The sequence below is a fragment of the Indicator indicator genome, chromosome 15 (genome assembly GCF_027791375.1).
Source record: "Indicator indicator isolate 239-I01 chromosome 15, UM_Iind_1.1, whole genome shotgun sequence".
Taxonomy (NCBI): Eukaryota; Metazoa; Chordata; class Aves; order Piciformes; family Indicatoridae; genus Indicator; species Indicator indicator.
In genome coordinates this window covers 14241060-14258854 of record NC_072024.1, presented here as the reverse complement: position 1 = coordinate 14258854, position 17795 = coordinate 14241060, and the positions used below count along the sequence as shown (strand labels likewise).

Below are 17795 nucleotides of genomic sequence, written 5' to 3'. Positions count from 1 at the left end.
GGGAAAGAGATGGCACCGCTCCGGGGACTCGCTCACCTCAGAAACCTGTCCCTCCTCACCACCTGCTAACACATTCTAGCTGTGCCCTTCCGCAGCAGCCCCTCTTCTTCTTTAGCAGCTTCAGGAGAGAGCGCTCGCCCTCCGGCACAACAGTCCGAACCCTGAACCCTCACCCCTCACAGCTCAACCCACCGCCCATTCCCTCTCACAGCCACGGCGTCTTTCCCTCGCCGTCTCCTAACACCAACACCCTCTCTTTCTCCCCTCCCCCAGCACACCCGGAAGAGGGCGGCAGCGATCACGGGGCGGAGCCTCGACCCGGCTGCAGCTTCACGGAGCGCAGCGCGCCGGCCCAGATCTAGCTCTTGCGCCTGCGCAGCCACCCGCGCGGAGGCAGGAGGCGGCCGCGGCGCTTTCCCTTTGGTCAGGCCCCGCTGAGGACGGCTCCTCCCTCCGCCTGCCCTTCCCCCCCCCCGACCCCCGCCCCTCCCCGGCAACGCCGCGGCTGCTACACCGGGTAGGTTTCCAGTCACTATGGCGGCCGCTGCGCTGAAGGTAAGACAGGGAGCGGAGTCGTGGTGCGCCCTGTTTCTTCCTCGGGGTCGGGCAGTGTTAGGCCACGCTAGAGGTGTGGGGCCGCGCCGGGTGAGGTAACGCGTCTGACTTGGTTTGTTTTCGGCTCTGCAGGTCGGAGGAAAGTTTTCCTGGTCGGCGGCTGCCTGAGAGGCAGAGCTACTGAGCGGGAGGCGGCCGGGCCCGGTCGTCAGGCCTCTCCCGCCGCAGCAGGGCCGGCCGCCGCGGGGCCAGCGGAGCCGCGCTCGGCGGGCGGAGAGCGCGGGGGGCTGAGGAGCGGGCCCTCCTCATGCTCAGCTACTTGAAAAGGGGTTGAGAGGAGCGGAGGGGACGCCTCGTCTCTCCCGGCCCGACGCTCCTTGCGCCGGGGGCTTCTGGCGGAGAGTTCCTGGAGCAGCCCCCTCCCTGCTCGCCTGCCTCCTCCGCCGGCCCCCTCCCTCCTGCCCACCCGTCGCCACGGACCCACTGCCAACGGACTCGCCGCGGAGCGACACTTGTCCGCTGCTGCCAGCCAGAGCCATCGTGGGCATCGCCTAGGAGCAACCTGTCAGTGCACCTCGTAGGCCGTCCCCGAAGGACCCTTCCCACGCGTTGGTTTGTGCCCGAGAGGAGAGTTTGAAGCTCTCTCCATGCCTTATCAAGTTCTCATCTGAGTGGCGGCTTGAAGCTGTAGACCAGTTCTGGTGTAGGGGAAGAAAACAGTATAGGTTTTGTACCCTAGCCAAATCGAGGACCATTTATTTTGCTTTGGTTTAAATACATGAAGATGGTGAAATGCGGGTTGCCATTTGAAGCGACTAGATCTGTCTTCTGGAGTGAATGCTTTGTATTCACCTTCCAACGCGTGATCTATGTGCTTTGAGAAAGGACGTTAATCCATCTCCCTCATCCTCCTTCCCTAAACCTTTCCTTGTGTCTATGTTGCATTGGTCAGAAATTTGGTCAGTGTTGTTTACGGAAGGGAGGGAGAAAGAAAGCAGTTGAGGTTACAAACAAAAGTACGTGTATGACTCATCTACTTGGATTTAAGACATTCTATCCTTCTTTCAAGGAGCCTTTGCTACTCTTTGAAGGAATCAGATGCTTGTTTTTACTCTTTCAGAGGAGAATGGATTGAAAGTTGTACATTTTAGACTTCTTTTAGGCCACTGATGACATTATTAAAAGACATAATGGGGCTTTTTCCCTGGATTATTGCCAGAATTAGTTTACACACTGAAACAATGAGTTGTTAGGCCTCTCATATAATAATGTTTGTCCGGCTTTAATATAAAACTACTGTGGAAGTTGGGGTTAAAAATTGTGGAGGACAGTCTGCATCAGAACAGCACCTCTTCATCTCTGGTTGGTGTGGCGACCCCAATCTGTCCTCGATGCCTTCAGCCTTGGCCATCTTCACTTGCCGCCCGAACTCTCATCCGTTTCAGGAGCGTCATGTCTACCTGGACGAGCCCGTCAAGATCGGCCGCTCAGTGGCTCGCTGTCGGCCAGCTCAGAATAACGCAACATTTGACTGTAAGGTGCTGTCCAGGAACCACGCTCTAGTGTGGTTTGATCACAAGACAGGCAAGGTAAGGTGTTTTCTTTATTTAGTAGAGTGAATTGTGTGGTTATTTTAGCAAGTCCTCGCAGATTGCAGATCACTTTGGTTTTGCTGTAATATGGTTTTGTGCGGAAGGAGTAAGGATTGTGTTTAGTTGAAATGGTTACTTTTCAGGTGAGTTGGTAATTTCTTACTATGCAAAAGCTTCAAATATTGTTAAAATACATAAAACTACCAGCTTCTATGAATGATAATTTCAGATGTTGATAAATTATTTCATGTAAGCCTGAGGAGTGTAAGAAAAAAGAAGTGTTTGAAACTTTTCCTACTTGCCCTTCTAAAATGTTATAGGTGGTTTGTTACTGGTAGCAGGGAGTGTAAAAAATGTCATACAAAGTATTTTCTCACTGACAGTAAAAATGGTTTAAAAATATATGCTGCGTGGTCATAACTGTACCTTTCCAAAGGATAATACTCTTTAAGTTTAAGGGTTCTGTAGTGCATGCTTTGTCCACTAGGGATTGAACTGGGACAAGTAAAGTTTTATTTTACTTGATGTGAAGTTAATTTTAAATATCCAGCAAGAAATTAACAAAGTGCAGACTTCAGTTCCTCAGGAGTGTATATATATTTTTTGCAAATATATTGATGTTATGCCCTGAAGTTTCATATGCTCTAAATCAGCTTTGCTTTTTAGCTTCATAGTGTGCCTTTCATGCTATGAAATGTGGTCAGTGTAGCTCTTGAATAATGTGGGGGGTAATGCAGTAATTTTTAGTAGAGTGACACAGCATGAGGAACAGTACAATGCAGTCAAAGTTCTTAAACCTTCCATTGTTAACACTCCAATGTTATGCAATACCTGGGCATGATGGGACAAGACAAGCACTTAATTTCTTAAGGCTGGGTTATGGCATTGCTTTCAAGTTACCTGCACTTAATTGCGCAAACTGCTATCTGTGGTAGTGTTTCATTAAGCATGTTGCTTTGGCTCTGCTTACGTGATGTACATTCTTGGACACTTGAGAAAACCGAAGTGCATGAATATTTTTGATTTAAGCATATTTTTTAATTGCTTGACTCAACAAAGTAAAATGTTCCAAATTACTGCGCTGTTTTTAAATTAAAAAGTATTGTGCATATAGCTTTTAATCAACATTTCTCTTACAAAGATTTTGAGACCACCATGTGGTCTTTAAAGATTACAAATAGTTTAGCCATATTAAAGATGACTAATTTGGCAAAGCATTGAGTGTCAAACAAGTCTGGTAAATAACAGATAATCTTAGAGTGTCAGCTGTTTTTTTGTTAGTTTTAGCTTTTCTGATGCAGTTAAAGAATTTATATGCTTAGTCATTTTACCTAACTGATCTAAATAATGACTTGGTGGTAGTAAATAAGTGGATGGTATGAGATAGTTCTTGACATACCATCATGTGAAGATTTGGTAGGGCTTTTGAGGAGAATTGCCCAGGTGGGTAACTGGGTCAGTAACCAGGGTGATCAGCTAAAGAGTGGGTTTAAGATTGTGCAGAGGAATAGATTGCTGTAAATTTTGCATGTGAAATACTGTGGTACTGTAAAAGGTTTAAAGCATTGTTACAGCAGCATAGAGTACTTTGAATTCTGTGTTTGGTTTTTTTTGGCTATACTGTTATTTTTTTCTCTGATTGTGTACCTGTATGGTGAATGGTAAGATAGTTGGAGGATAGGGGAAAATTCATCATTAGATAGCAGATAGAAAATGCTATTGTGAAAAGGCAGGTGGGTTATGTTGGTAGTCTTAATCTTGAGTTGAAAAAAAAATTCTGTGGTGTTTTCTAAGTATAAAGAAAAATGGAAACTATGCCAGAATACTTGCATGCAGGAACATTTATTATCAATCTTCTAGTAAGTACACCTTATTTAGAAATACATCATTATCCTATCAACAATTTATGTTTAAACCTACATAAATTGTTTTTGCCACAGTATTTGTAAACATTGTATGTATGGGACTTTTGACAGTTCTGCGGTTTATGAAAGATGAAGGAACTTGAGATGTTAATTTAGTAAGAGAGAAATCCTCAAATAGTTCAGAATAGTTCATGAGTGATCTGAGGTTTGCAGTTTCTAAGTTGCGGGTGTGGGCAATACCAGTTTCTGACATTCCCACTCAGTCCAGTCTCTCTGCTACCTCTTGAGCTGCCTTTCAGTTATACTCCAATGATTTTTTTCTTGAAGTTCTGTTTATTTTGTTTTAGTGAATCATTTCAGTGATCCTGTTGACTACCTAATCTGTAAAGAGTAGTATCCGCATAATCTGTAAAGATGGGTGGAAACCAAAGAGAGGGAGAAACTATAAGCAGTGCCAGGGGAACTGTAGTATGTAGTCTATATATATTGGATTTTTTACTGAGACAGAGGTAGTCTTAAGCTGAAGTATGTCACATAAGTAGACCAAGTTGAGGATGACCTGTTACTTGCAGTTGAAGATATCAATGTTTATTTTGTATAAAGGCACTTTAATTATGCATGGAAAACGTTACGTGCCCAAAGGAGATAATGTGTATGTAACACCAGCATTATTAAGGATGAAACTAGGATGAGTCTTGAAGATTACCAGTAAACAGTAATTAAAAGCAGATATTTAAAGTTGGGTTTGCTTTAAAAATATTTTTAACATAATAAGTAAGTTGTCTCTTGTAGATAACCAGTGCAACAGCTCCTTTTGATTGTGTTTGTGGAAAGTTGTAATATCTCCTTGTGGATTTTTCATACAGCAATAACATTAGAAGCTGATGCTTAGAATTGATTTATTTCTTTGGAGTAATTGCAAGTTAATCTTTTTAAGAGATGCCTGAAAAAATGAGTCACTAGATATGTAGGAAGTGGGTGTTGTGCTGAGCATGGAGTGTTCCAAAAAGTGTGAATCAAAGCAAAAGGAAAAAGTAGGCTATAGTTCGTAAAATCTAAATATATTTGTTCAGCTTCTACCACTGCATATGGTCAGAAACTGTAAAACCTGCTTAATTTAAATTGCCTTAATGCCACCACTCCCCTTTCACTGCCCCCGGAATAAGTTTGTTTTTATTTTGTTTTTAAAAATAAGTAAGTTGAAAACCCTTGAGAATTTGTATGTGACTTCTCCCACGCTGAAATGCTTCTGGCAGATGTGGTGGAGGCTTTTAGTTGAAACTTCAAGTTTCCAACAGATATCCAGGCTTTCAAAATGGAAATTATTCAGTGCCTTAGATTGTTGTGAGTAGTTGTTAAAAGGACCTTTTCTGAAGAATCCATTGCCATAGTTTACCAAAGGCACTGAGAAACTGTGTGAGAAATGAAGTATTTTTCTTAGACCAAAAGGACTCCAAATAACTGGTCATTTTTAACAACTGGGGGGAAAAAAAAGTGTAGATGAGTTCCTGTGTTAGGGTGGCAGCTAATAGTACTGTTTTCATTTGATTCAAAGTGAGTGTAAGTTGAGTTGAACAGATTCATAGTGCCTTGGTTACAGAAATGCTACCTAGCAAACTGAAAGCCAAATAATCCACAGGATAGCAAGTGGAATTTATTAAGGCTATGCTTTATGGCTTCTAGGCTTAAAATATATGAGATAAGAATGTTGCAGAACACTTACCGGAGGGAGTGCCGCCTTTAAAGAAAACAAACCAACCTCACTACCCCCACCCCCAGAAAATCCCACAGCTCTTGCAAAACACCAAAACAAAAATAAACAACTGTAAACAATAAACAATCCCCAAAACTACAACCCCAAAGGTGAAGCTAGGGAATTGGAAGCTGACCATTTTTGTTCGAGTCCCCTGGAAAATAATGGGACAGGTTTGGGAATGCATTTCTAGGCACGTGTAGGAGAAGATGATTTGGTCACGGTCAGTATGGATTTAGCAGGGGTAAATCATGTCCAATTGCCATGTACGATAACAATACTAGATTTGTGGGCAGGGAAGAGCAGTACATGCTTTTATACCTTGCCTTTAGCAGGGCTTTTGACTTTTTGCTACAATGGCCTTACAAGTTAGGGCTCTGCATTATAGATATGTGAGCTATATGGGTAAAAGTAAAACTGTTCTGAGGATCAAGCTCAGTGCTAGTAGTTTAGGAGGTGGTGTGCTACCTGGGTGCTGGTAATAAAATACTGCAGGAGTCTGTATTATGACCTGTCTTGATAAACATTTTTATCAATGACCTGAAGGACATGGTGAGGTAGGTGCTAGTTAAGTTTGAAGATGGCACCAAATGTGGTTTTTGGTGTGGTGGAAACAAGTGGATATGCTCAAGGGCAAGGATGCCATCCAGAGGGACTTGAGCTTGCTGAATGACGGCACCTCAGGAACCTGAAAAAGGACAAATGTGAAGTCCTGCACTTAGAAAGGAAGAAGCCCTTACAGCTTGTTAGACAGTGTCTAAGATACTGCATCTTATTTTGGACCACCAATGCAAGACAAATTGTTGAACAGGAGTTGAAAGATTAGGTGCTCTCTCATCCTGCTGTGAGGTACTAGGGACAAAAGTATATTGACCTTGAAAGAAAGAAGAGATTTTTTTTTTAAAAAGGATGTTGTTAATTTAAATGTTACATAGAATGTTTTGTAGAGATTAAGAATTTGACAAGATTGAAGAAGCGTAGGACATCTTTGGACATCCTGTTTGTGCCAAAGTATTTTAGTAAATCTATCTTTTAAAAAAATTAGTAAGATAAGAAAAATAGTATTTGGGCTTGCAGAACTTAAATGGGAGTTTTTCCTTCAGATTTTTCTTTTTGAGGGTCCCATGAGATATTCTGGGCTATTGGTACCAATCTGTGTATGAAATGTTTAGCTTCTCATATATTAGTAGTATTTCTTTCAGTAGATACCATGTCTATTATTTGCTTTTCCTCTTACATCTTTTCAGCATTCTGTTAATTTGTTGGTTTTGAAAGCTGAACAAGTGTTTTATTTTTTCTGTACTTTTGATGTTGCTATATGTTTACAGTCTGCAGTGTCTGTAGAGGAGACACTTTATCTTCTGAGCATTGAATGTTTACTCCAAGTCCCCTGGGAGACTGACCTTGCACCCGCTGTAATGCACTAAGGTGGAATTTCAGTGCTTGCTTAGATGTTTTTGCTCAGAGTGATATCGGCCAGTCCTTACAGACATCTGTTAATATTTTTGTATTAAGTGCTTGTCACCCTGAATGGCCCATTGGATTTTATGCTGATATGATTGTAAGAGTGGCATGGGTTAGCGAGCTCTCGGTTTCGTCGAACTTCACCGTACTTTTAGAACGTGTGGGAGTGCTGGTGGCCATTTATAGGAGACGTAAGTTACTGCTGACAAGGATTTCCCTGCAGAGCTGCAAAGCTAATACTGTAATTCTTGGAGCTGATCCATTGCAGTCATGATGCATCTATCCTGAGCCAGGAACACCAACACATTGATTTAATTTTTAAAAACAAACAAAAATCCTTTTTGGAATTGCAATGAATTTTTACAAACCTCAAATGAATCCAAGTTACTTAGCAGTAATGGAGGCCGGTAAATGTGTTTTCCTAGGTCTCTAATGGGATGGTTTGGGTTTGTTCGTGGGCCCATGCTTACAAAAGTAAACCTGATTGCTTAATAGACTTGAAATTCTTTTTCACTTTTTCAGGTTAGTTGCAACAGTCCATTGATTATTTGCTGATGGATTAACATTACACTGGAGAAATACTTGTGATTTGGCTTTACCCTCTCATTTGTCTTACTGAATTCGAATAGTTTTGGTTGATTATTTGTCTAATTAATTGAATTCATATATGCTGTGAAGGGTCATGTGGGTTAGTAGTGTCTAACCCTGTCAGTGTGTTACTTTGTGTTGATTTGATTGCCATCTAGCTGGAAACCTGCAAAATGTGTAGACAAATGCACAGCTGATCTATTGTGTTTGGGGTTTTGTAATTTTTTAAATACATCATCTAAAATGAAAATGATTATTGTTATGTAGAACCTGGCAAGTGAAAGGAAAGGAATAATTTTGTCTCCATCCCTAAAACTAGCAATTTTACAGGCTGTTGCTACTAAATTATATGATTGCTTGCTGTCTCTGGATTTTCTTTTGAATCACATCAGTAATTGCTTCCTGTTAATGTTTCTTACTTGCTGAGAATTTGGTTTATCTAAGATCCCTGGGTTTCATTACATCTTTCTGTGACAATGCATTAACATTCACAACTTGCCTGTCTTTCCAGAAACATTTCTGCTTGTAGCAGAATTATTGCAAGAAGGTGTAAGAGTGTTGCCACATTTTTGTTGAATATAGACAAGGGTTTTTTTCTGTCTGCTTCAGGAGTGGGAACCTTAGGCAGAGAAATGGATTGAACTGTGCCATCTCAAGACCCTGCAAGAAGGCAGACATGTCTGCCAAATGCCCAGAACCATTTCCTTTTAAAAATGAAAATTGTTGTGCTAGAGACAGACGCTTAATCGGAAACAATTTCTGTGTTATGTTGTACCAGACACACATATATGTGATTGAGCAATGTCTTAAGTGTTTATTTCAGTCTTGAGAAAGTACAAATAAATTATGAACTTCCAGCAGGCTTATAAAAGAAAGTGCATGATCCTGTCGTAACACTGTAGTTGTGTTGAGAACCACAGAAAATGTTCAGTTTCTTTAAAAAATATTTTTTTAACATTTTGTAAAATTATAAAAAATAAATATTAACATGTACTGGAATTAGTCAAGGGAAGTTAAGGGCATGAGGAATTGTCTTTGCAGAGCTAAGGAACATTTCGGTATTGACAGCTGAACTAATGGTGCATACTGGAGGAAAATATTTGCTCTTCTTAAACCCTTTTAGATTGTGAAATAACAGTAACCACACTAAAAAGACTGAAGAATCAAGGATCTGAAAAACTCTAGTAGCATAAAATAACGAGAAATTGTACTAAGTAAGAAAAATAATGACAACAATATGCTACTATTAAAGTAAGTTTGTCCTCATTTGGAACGTCTTGCTGCATTTTGGTTTTCTCATGATAATTCAAACGTGTTGAAACTATTTACTGACAGGAAGACTAGGAAATGTTCTATGTGATACATATATAGAATCTATGCAAGAACAAACAAGTGACCTTTTGGTTTTGTATAAAGAGACTGTTGAAAAAATATAATTAAGAACAAGTTATTAATGCTGTATATTCTCATAATGACAATTGTAATAGTTCATTCATAAAAATTAATGGTAGAGCTTAAGTTACAAGAGTTATGGCATATTGAGTAATAAGCATTTTCATTTCTTCCTTTAGAAAGTTATTTACAATCAAAGAAAAGTTCTGTTATGGCCCAAATAGATGTTTGTATGGCAGATTCTTTTGAAGGCATTTGGTATTTACTGCTGTGATCTGCATGTGCCATTCGTCTTATCTGATATGGCAGTTTTTGCTCTAGCTGGCACTTTTCAGAGTTGTTCCTTTTCTGGATGTTAAGCAAGATACTTAAACATAAGTTTTCAAAAACTTTGTCTGATACAAGACTATTAATATTCTCTAAGAGGTTGGGTTTTTTTGTTGGTTTTTTTTTTTTTTTTGCTTGTTTAAACCTTTCCCTCACAGCAGATTTTTATGAACCTGTGTTGTTTTCGATTTTTCAACTACTTTTCTTGAAATGTGAATTTCTTCTTAACTGTGTACGGTAGAAGCCAGACCTCTTGAGTTGGCGAAGTTCCTTTTGTTTCTGTAGATTTCAGAACTGTAACTAACTATGTAGTTAGGGCAATATCCACTTGGAGGGAAGTTACAATAAGGATATCCAAGTGTTATGACATGGATGTCCCATCTGAGGATAAGTTAGTTTATTATGGACCTCTCAAGGTCATTTAATCCAATCTTCTGCGTAACAGCAGGTCTTAGTAGTTTAGCTTGCTTGTGGAGTTCAGATAACATTTCGAATACAAAGTTAATCCCTACTAACAAATAGGCTTCTGTAGACAGGGTCAGGCATGTTTGCTGGGTAGGCTAGCTTGTACTGCTACTGTTTCCTATGTTCTGAACTTTCAGTCCATATATATGTATAGCTTAGCGTTATACTTGGAGTACTTATTTTATAGTGTAAAGTTAGAATTAGATAGAAATTCTTTTAACATTACATGGAGGAAAAGAACTAAATGAATGAAATAAGAATGTTCATTGTTCCACCCCTCATTCCATCAGGATGGAAACAGTGCAACACTTTCACTAACAGCTCTCAACCACTACTTCCTTTTTAAGAACTCAAAGGGAAATGCTTATTTTTTTTCGTTCTTCTTCCCCCTCAATCCTCCTCTTCAGACTTTTTCTAGACTGTATATTCCAGCAGTTGTAAGAGAAAGCCAGGAATCCCAATTTGTCATAGAAAGGGCATGTTTGGGTTTGTGTTCTGTGTAAATAGCTGACTTTAGGTAAAGCTACCTGCTGTGCTGTATAAGCAAGACATTTGGGAAGTATATAAATATTGTTTGTGATGTTGAAGGCCAATGATTTAGCGTATGAACAGAAGCCCTCCTATATAATTAAAGGAAGAACTGGTAGAGTGCCATTAAATTAATGTTTCCTGTAACACAGACATGTGGATGTTCTCAGCCTATCTGAATGTTCTTTACCCATGGTGTCATCCTGATTTTTAGTTAAATTTATTAATGTGACTGTTAATTAGAAAGTTAAAAGTATGTATGCTGTGCTTGGATAACTTTTAACTTTCATGTAAATCGTAGAAAAAATGTTTTTGTGCTTCACCAAATGTATTGCATTGACACACATGGACAACTTCCTCTCAAAACTCAGGTTTTGTTTTGAAATCTGTGTGTACATACTCTGTTGCCTATGGAAGTCAGTACAGGCTATACGTACATCCTATTGCAGAACATTACCTCCTGGTAAATTCAGTGCAGATCTGCCTTTTAGCTGCAAGTTGACTTAACTCTGACCCCATGTTCCAGAAGTGGGCTTGAGGAGAGTTTGGCAAAATGTTGCACCAACACAGCAGTCCTGCTGTCTTTTAACCACTCTGGGATATCTAGATTATATTCCTGTGGGCTCTTTTGGTCATCCTGTTCTGTGATTTTGCCTGCTTCACAGTGTAGTGTAAATGGGCCTGCTGTTGAAGAATTTTGTGTGCAGATATGTGGCTTTATTTAGTTTCCCCTGGCTGATCAAATCAAAAAGTGCTCAATTTTCTTCTTCCCTTTCCCAGATGGCTTTATGCTGAGCCTTCCCAGGTTAGGTGTTGCTGGATGAATTGTGCATGAGGACATAAGTTTTATAAACTAATACTAAAGGATCTTGACGACTAGTTTTTCTTTGGAGATCTGTAACTTGTGCTCTTCCATGTGTTTTATAGTTTAAGCTTCTTGTACACATCTTCCTTTGTAATTGCTGTTTTGTGTTTTCAAAATATTTACAAAAATACTGGTGTTAATATCATTAGTAGTATGACAGCACAAACCATTTAAGGGCTGTATTATTAGCATTTACTCACCAAATAGTGAAGGCTGTTTCAGTGAGGAATTGTATTAGAGTAAGGAACTTCTATGGCAGGATCTGTTCTAGAATTACTATATGTGATTATATATGGGCATAAAATGGCTTTTGTCTTCATTGCATTTACAGAAAGAGCCAACTTGTATTTATATTTTAATATCATTTATATATAATGGATGAGAGAGTGGAAACATGAGTAAGAACCCAAAATAAATTTAAAAAAAGAGACAAATCAACTTTCTAGGAATACTCTCTTCAAGCTCAAACTTTTGTTAAATTCTGTTTGAAGTCTGAAATGAGAAAAAAGCATGGTAGAGCGAACACACCAGCAAAACAAATTGTAGAATAAAGGAAGGGGCCAGCTTTTTACAGTGGCTTTGTAAGTGCTGAGACTTCAGAAGAGGTTTTAGTGAGCGTGTTGAGTCAAATCTGGAAAATAGCCCAATTCAGCCTTACCATTTCTGAGCATTTTTGGGGGTTCCTTTCCATAAAGCTAGAGATACTATAGCGGACAGAGGGAACCAACCTGCTACTTCCAACTTTCTTTCCTCTTCGTTGTTTTTCCTTTCATGGTCTTTAACTTCATTGCACTAATTCAGATTCTAAAACAGTTACTAACAAAACTCCTGACTGCAGTAGAATTTCCCACTGTGCTTTTTATAGCTGTTGGTGAAATGTCCCATTTCTTTGGAAGAGACGACTTCATTTGCTCATACAGCTGACTGTGAGCACAGCTTCTTTTAGTGGTGTCCATGAGTAGGTCTGAAGGCCTTTTTAAACTCTTCCGTGAGTTTGAGGTTTTTTATTTTATCAGTATGCTATGTGGACTTAGGCTGGTGAAGATGAAGTACTTATTTTCCTGATGCATTGTATTTTTGAGTGATTGAAAGAGCATTAGCTGTACTAGGACTTACTTTTGAAATGTAGCCTTTGAAATATCAGCTTTGTTTGCTGGCATCTTAAAAGAAGGAGGAGAAAGTTTACTCACTTCGATAAACAAGCCTTTAGAAAACTGTATGACCTTGCAGGAAGAAGAATTATGATGGAAGGAATGTCTTGTGTATTTATTTTATATAATCAGCAGTGGTAAAGTCAGTTAAAGTGCAGTTTGTTTAAAATGTAAAGCACTGAGATACCTGTCTACACTTGAGGCAGAGGAAAGGTATTATAACTTAATTATAACAATTAACGTTTGACTTGCTAATGGTGTATTAAGCCAAATGTACAAGTTTTGAAAACATTCTAATTTATATGTTTGTTGTTTGCAAGTGTTACAGCTTCAGGTTCTGGAAAATAGACACAGCTGACTGTTCTTTATAAAATAAAATATTGCCTATTTTATTTTTCAGACCCGTTAACATATTACGCTTGGGTATAATTGTTAAAAATGCCCTATAGCAGGAAGTTTGTGTGTCTTCCCACAATGCTAATGAGAAATTACGTTATGAAAACTGTGGTAGAATATGGAGTATTTGTTACTTTCAGCAAGACTCAGTGCTGCAATTCAGGGAGGAATTGTTTGTTCATTTCCATTTCTGTTCTTTTACAGGATTTTGTTCCAATTCAGAAGATAACCTCTTAAATATTGATTTCTATGTTCCTCTGTGCTTTCTAGTTCTCTTGACGAAACGACTAAAGCTAAGAAACTAAGTCTTGTGAACTTGTCTGGTGAAAATATTTTAGAAAACCCAAGGTCACTGAACTTTCTCATTTCTGAACATTTGGGTGATAAAGCTTTTTTAGAACAAGATGCTCTTGCCGCTGTTAGGTCAGTAATCTAGTAAATTAACAGGAAGAGTGAAATAGAGTAGGCAGCAAAAAAAGCCTGATAAACCACCATGTCAGAACAGAGTGTTTCTTTTTTCATTTATCTGATCCTCTTGAGACCTGAAGACTATCTAGCAGTGAGTATCTTTGTGGATTTTTGGATAGCAACTTCCTTTTATTTGTAATGTTACCATCAAAAAAGACACTATTTCAGGTTGTGGAATTAAAGGTTTCCTTTATATTTTCTACTGAAATGAGAACAAATCTGGCAGAAAAGATTGTGGGTGCACAGAATTTTTCCAAACCGCTTCTTAAGTGTCAGATGGAGCCCTTCTGCATCCTCCATCCGTTCTATCTTCCACATGCTAACTCTTGTACTTGGGCTGCTCTTAAAACACCTTTCATAGTAGCATTGTGAAGAACATTGGAGCCTCTAAGGCTGTCTTCCTGAAAGTCATTTTTGTTCTAGCAGCCACCTGCCACTTAACTCTACTGTCTGTTTCTGTAAAGAGAGAGATTCCCAGCAGCCTGTGGTAGCATCCCATCACAGCTGCACCTTTGATTCCCTTTCTTTTTTGCTCAAACGTGGTTGAGGTAAGTGCTATGTGATGATGGGACAGCCGGACACTAATAATTTTAGGAGGTGGAGAGAGGAAGAATGGAAGACATTTTTCTGTTCTGTGTCTTATTCCTTCTAAATCAGATCAAGGAGTTTTTGAGGTCCGTTTCTGTGGTTTGAGCCTGCTAGCCATATTGAAAGGTGGTCTCCAGGTGCTTAGGTACCATAGGTAGCAGGAGCACATTTGTAGTGTCAGACTGGAGAACTGTAGAGGTGAGCTTCATATCATCAGTGAGGCACAAATCACTTTTTGGTATTAGGGATGAACAGTCAGGTGAAATGAGCACTCATCGGTGAAGATCCTGTGGAGTTTGATAATGTTGGAAATGCACTGGATGGGATAGGGACAAGATGATTGTTGCAATGATGCAAAAGGGAATATCAAAACAACAACAATTGAAGCCACAAGTTCACACTTTAGATTGCAAGTTACTCTTAGGGGAAAAAAAAAACACCAGCAGGAAGCGTATATTACCACTTCTTCTTTTCAAATTTGCTTGTACCATTGAGCGTAGGTGCTTGAAGATCAGAGTTTTGTGCTGTTGCCATAAAGATTAGACGTATCATTTCAGGTAAACCCTTTCCTTTTGAAAATTTTCTTTTAAGTCTGCTGTTTGCACATTTCATTCTGAAAAATGTATATTTCCTTCCGCTTAATGAGTTCTTTCACAATATTCTTATAGTTAAAAAGAGCCACCATTATGAGCAATACAGAAATGAGGGTTGTAATGAACTTCATTTATAGTAAAATAAATAATTCTGGATCAGACAGATGTTTTTCATTGAACCACTCATGCAGTTGGAAGACAGGTCACTTTTTGTGGAAAATTTTAGAGAAAAATAGTTAAATCTCATATAAGATTCTTCCTAGTAAGGAGTATGTTGTTTCTCTGCTATATTTGAGACACTTATTGTTTACCACTTATCCTGTTTTTAAATAGTTTGATGGAGTGTTTTTTTTAAGGTTTATGTTGTGACTTGCGAATGAGAGCACTGGATGTTAACATTTGCTTCAGTGGTTTTGGTTTATGTTTTACATAGCAGCTTGGAACTACTTACATTCAATTCCATGGTTATATCACAGTTTTTATTATTTAATGTGGTTTTGAAGGTGTTGCTTCATGAAGAAATCTAGAAATTCAGTTTGAGTTGTAGTTGACAGAAGTTGTAGTAGTTTTCTTTAAATGGTAATTGTTTAGGGTTTTTTTTGAGACTGTCACAGTAAATCATGATCTTCATCTGCTACCAATTTGAACTTTTCCGTTATACAGTATCTGAAGTGAATGTCAGGTATAGTGGGAGTAGCAAAAATGTGGTCACGTAAGTAAAAAGTTAGATATTCGCAGAGTGGCTCTTAACATAATGTAAGAATGATTAACTATTGCTTGAAAAGAAATTACCTGCTTTCCAAAATGTGCAATCTTAGAAGCTCTATTAAATCTGTTGTTAGGTCGACTCAAGTTGGTGTGTTTCTTCAAGTTGGTGGTTGTTTTGGGGTTTATTTTTAATTAGTCTATTAGAGTTTGTTTTTATGGGGTTTTGTTTTGGGTTTATTTTTTTCTGTGAATGGCTTAGGGATTAATATACATGGGATTTTCAGTTTAAATTATGCTGCACCGCAATTTGAGAGAAGATAAGCATTAATAATCTATTGCCATTTAAGTGGTATTGAGGTTCCAGCTGACTAACTCACTGTGGGCATATTTCTGAGTTGCAGAGTGAAGTGTTTAAGTCATGCACAGGTGGTAAAGCTATAGCAAGGAAAGAACAAAAGGTGATAGTTGGTTTCGAGCAAAGTTTTATAATTATTATTATAATAAATTATTATTATTATACTGGCAAAAAAGAAATCTGTTGCAAGAGGTCTGTTGTAACTTACAGGACATCGATGTTGAGTGACTTGCTTTGTATGAGTGATTATAGTTTAAAGTAGTAAGTGAAAACTGGATTAACGACTGGTTATTGTATATATGACTGATAAAATCCAGAGGGACTCTATGAAATTCTAACAATATTTGCTAAGTATTTTATAAAATATAATTTAGGAATTGGTACAAGACTTAGGAAGAAAGGGTTAAGTCCAGTTGGCTTGAAATGCCCACCATTTTTCTTTCAGAATAATCTGTGTGAGTTGTGGAATTTTTATTGTCTCCTTCCTTACTCTGAACGATTGGTGTGGTTAACACATTTGTTTGCTAGTTTACTGTTTCTGGTGTTTAAATATTCAAGCTAAACTTTTCAAAGGGAAGTGAAGAAAACAATGTTCCTGATGCACCTATTAAGAAATACTGAGGTTAAAACTCTTGAGAAACAGAGAAGGCAAACGCTGTTGGGTGGTTGTTGATGATTGTGTGTCATGCTTTGAATTAATTCTCCTTGGTGCTGGTTGAGTGGATTGTGTTGGAAGCCTAGAAACACTCAACTGCTGAGTCTGTAAGTTGTCAGACCATCCAGTTTGTGCAGTCACTGGGTAGGTAAGCTGTTCAAGTTGTTCAGCTTTTAATTAAGTGTGAAAAGTGCAGTTTAACAACATAAATCAGGGACCTTGGTTAACAGAACTTTTTTTTTTGACCTGTACCTGATTTTAAGAGACAGAAAAGCAAACCAAGGAATAAATAAATAGCATGAAAAAAAAATTTTGATTGTTCTAAGACAACTTATTAAGAGTTAAATTACCTACTTGTGTTTGTTTGGAAATTTAGCACCCTTCTGTTTTTAGAGTACCTTCTGCTGAAGGTTGACACTGTGGTACAGGATGTTCTGTGACATGCCGCTAGTTGCTTATGTGCTTTGCACATGTTGCAGTTGCATGGTGGGAGGGCAATTCTTCCACATGTTTAGTTGTGTTTTGTTTTTTTTTTTTTTCCCAAAAGAAACCAGAACATACAAAGGGGGAGGAAGCTGTGGTGCAACTTTTAATGCAGATGTTTGGGAGAGCAGAACAGCTGTGTGCACTGCACAGTGCATCTTTCCTGCAGTTGGGTGCATTATGAAATGTTAACTGCTCCACAGCATAGGCCTGGTGCTAAGGAAGGAACTTGTTAGGATGAAAAATAGTTGAAATACTTAGGGAAGAAAGCAGAGAGCTGACTCCTGGCACATCCCTGAAAACTTAGATGGGAGGTACTGAGTTCTGTTGAGGAATGTGCTACCCAGTAAAGCCAAGAGATAGGTAAAGACTGAAGTTGTGTGTATGTTACTTTCTAGGAACAGTCGTGGACTCTCTCATTTTAGAGTACCTCAGCTACAGCCACTTACTTAGAACCTAGGAGCTACTGTCAGGTGGCAACAGAGGAAGGATGTAATTTTAAGATCAAGTAGAAGAAGGACTTGCTTCCTTTTTTCTATGTCCATGATATGCTAATTCCTACCTAGTAACAGGAACAGTGTGGAAAAGTGCTTTGATGTAAGAGAGTCTTGTTCTTTACTTGTTAGCTGTGTTTGCCAGATTATGTAACTTTGGCTGGATATTTGCATGGATCTGTGTACAATCAATCAGGAGAGCTGTTACTGATCTACATGTAAATTTCATGTCAAATGAAGCAAGGAAGGGAAGAGACCAACATGGCTGAGTTGAGACCTGCTAGTCAGACTAGAAAGCAGGAAGGAACTGTGCAGGCAGTTCAAGCAGGGACTTGTATCTTGGGAAGAGTATAGGGATGCTTCCTGGTTGTTTAGGGATGAGGTTAGGAAACCCAGGGTGTGGCTGGACCTGAACTTGGCAGGGGATGTGCAGAATGACCAGAAGGGCTTCTACAGGTATGTTGACCAGAAAAGGAAAGTTGAAGAAAATATCTGTGTACCCCCACTGCC

General features: G+C 39.0%; 1 protein-coding gene across 16 annotated transcripts in view; it reads left to right on the top strand.

The window, feature by feature from the left end:
- Positions 1-1016: 1016 nt before the first annotated feature.
- Positions 1017-17795, top strand: part of SLMAP (sarcolemma associated protein) — a 79912-nt gene continuing 63133 nt past the window's right edge. For 15 of the 16 annotated variants that reach the window (XM_054387562.1, XM_054387561.1, XM_054387563.1 and 12 more), the window contains exon 1: positions 1017-2144. In XM_054387562.1, coding sequence (XP_054243537.1) covers positions 1947-2144 — 198 coding nt within the window. In that variant the 5' untranslated portion in view covers positions 1017-1946. The remainder of the gene's footprint in view (positions 2145-17795) is intronic. The other variant, XM_054387564.1, reaches the window with a different exon arrangement.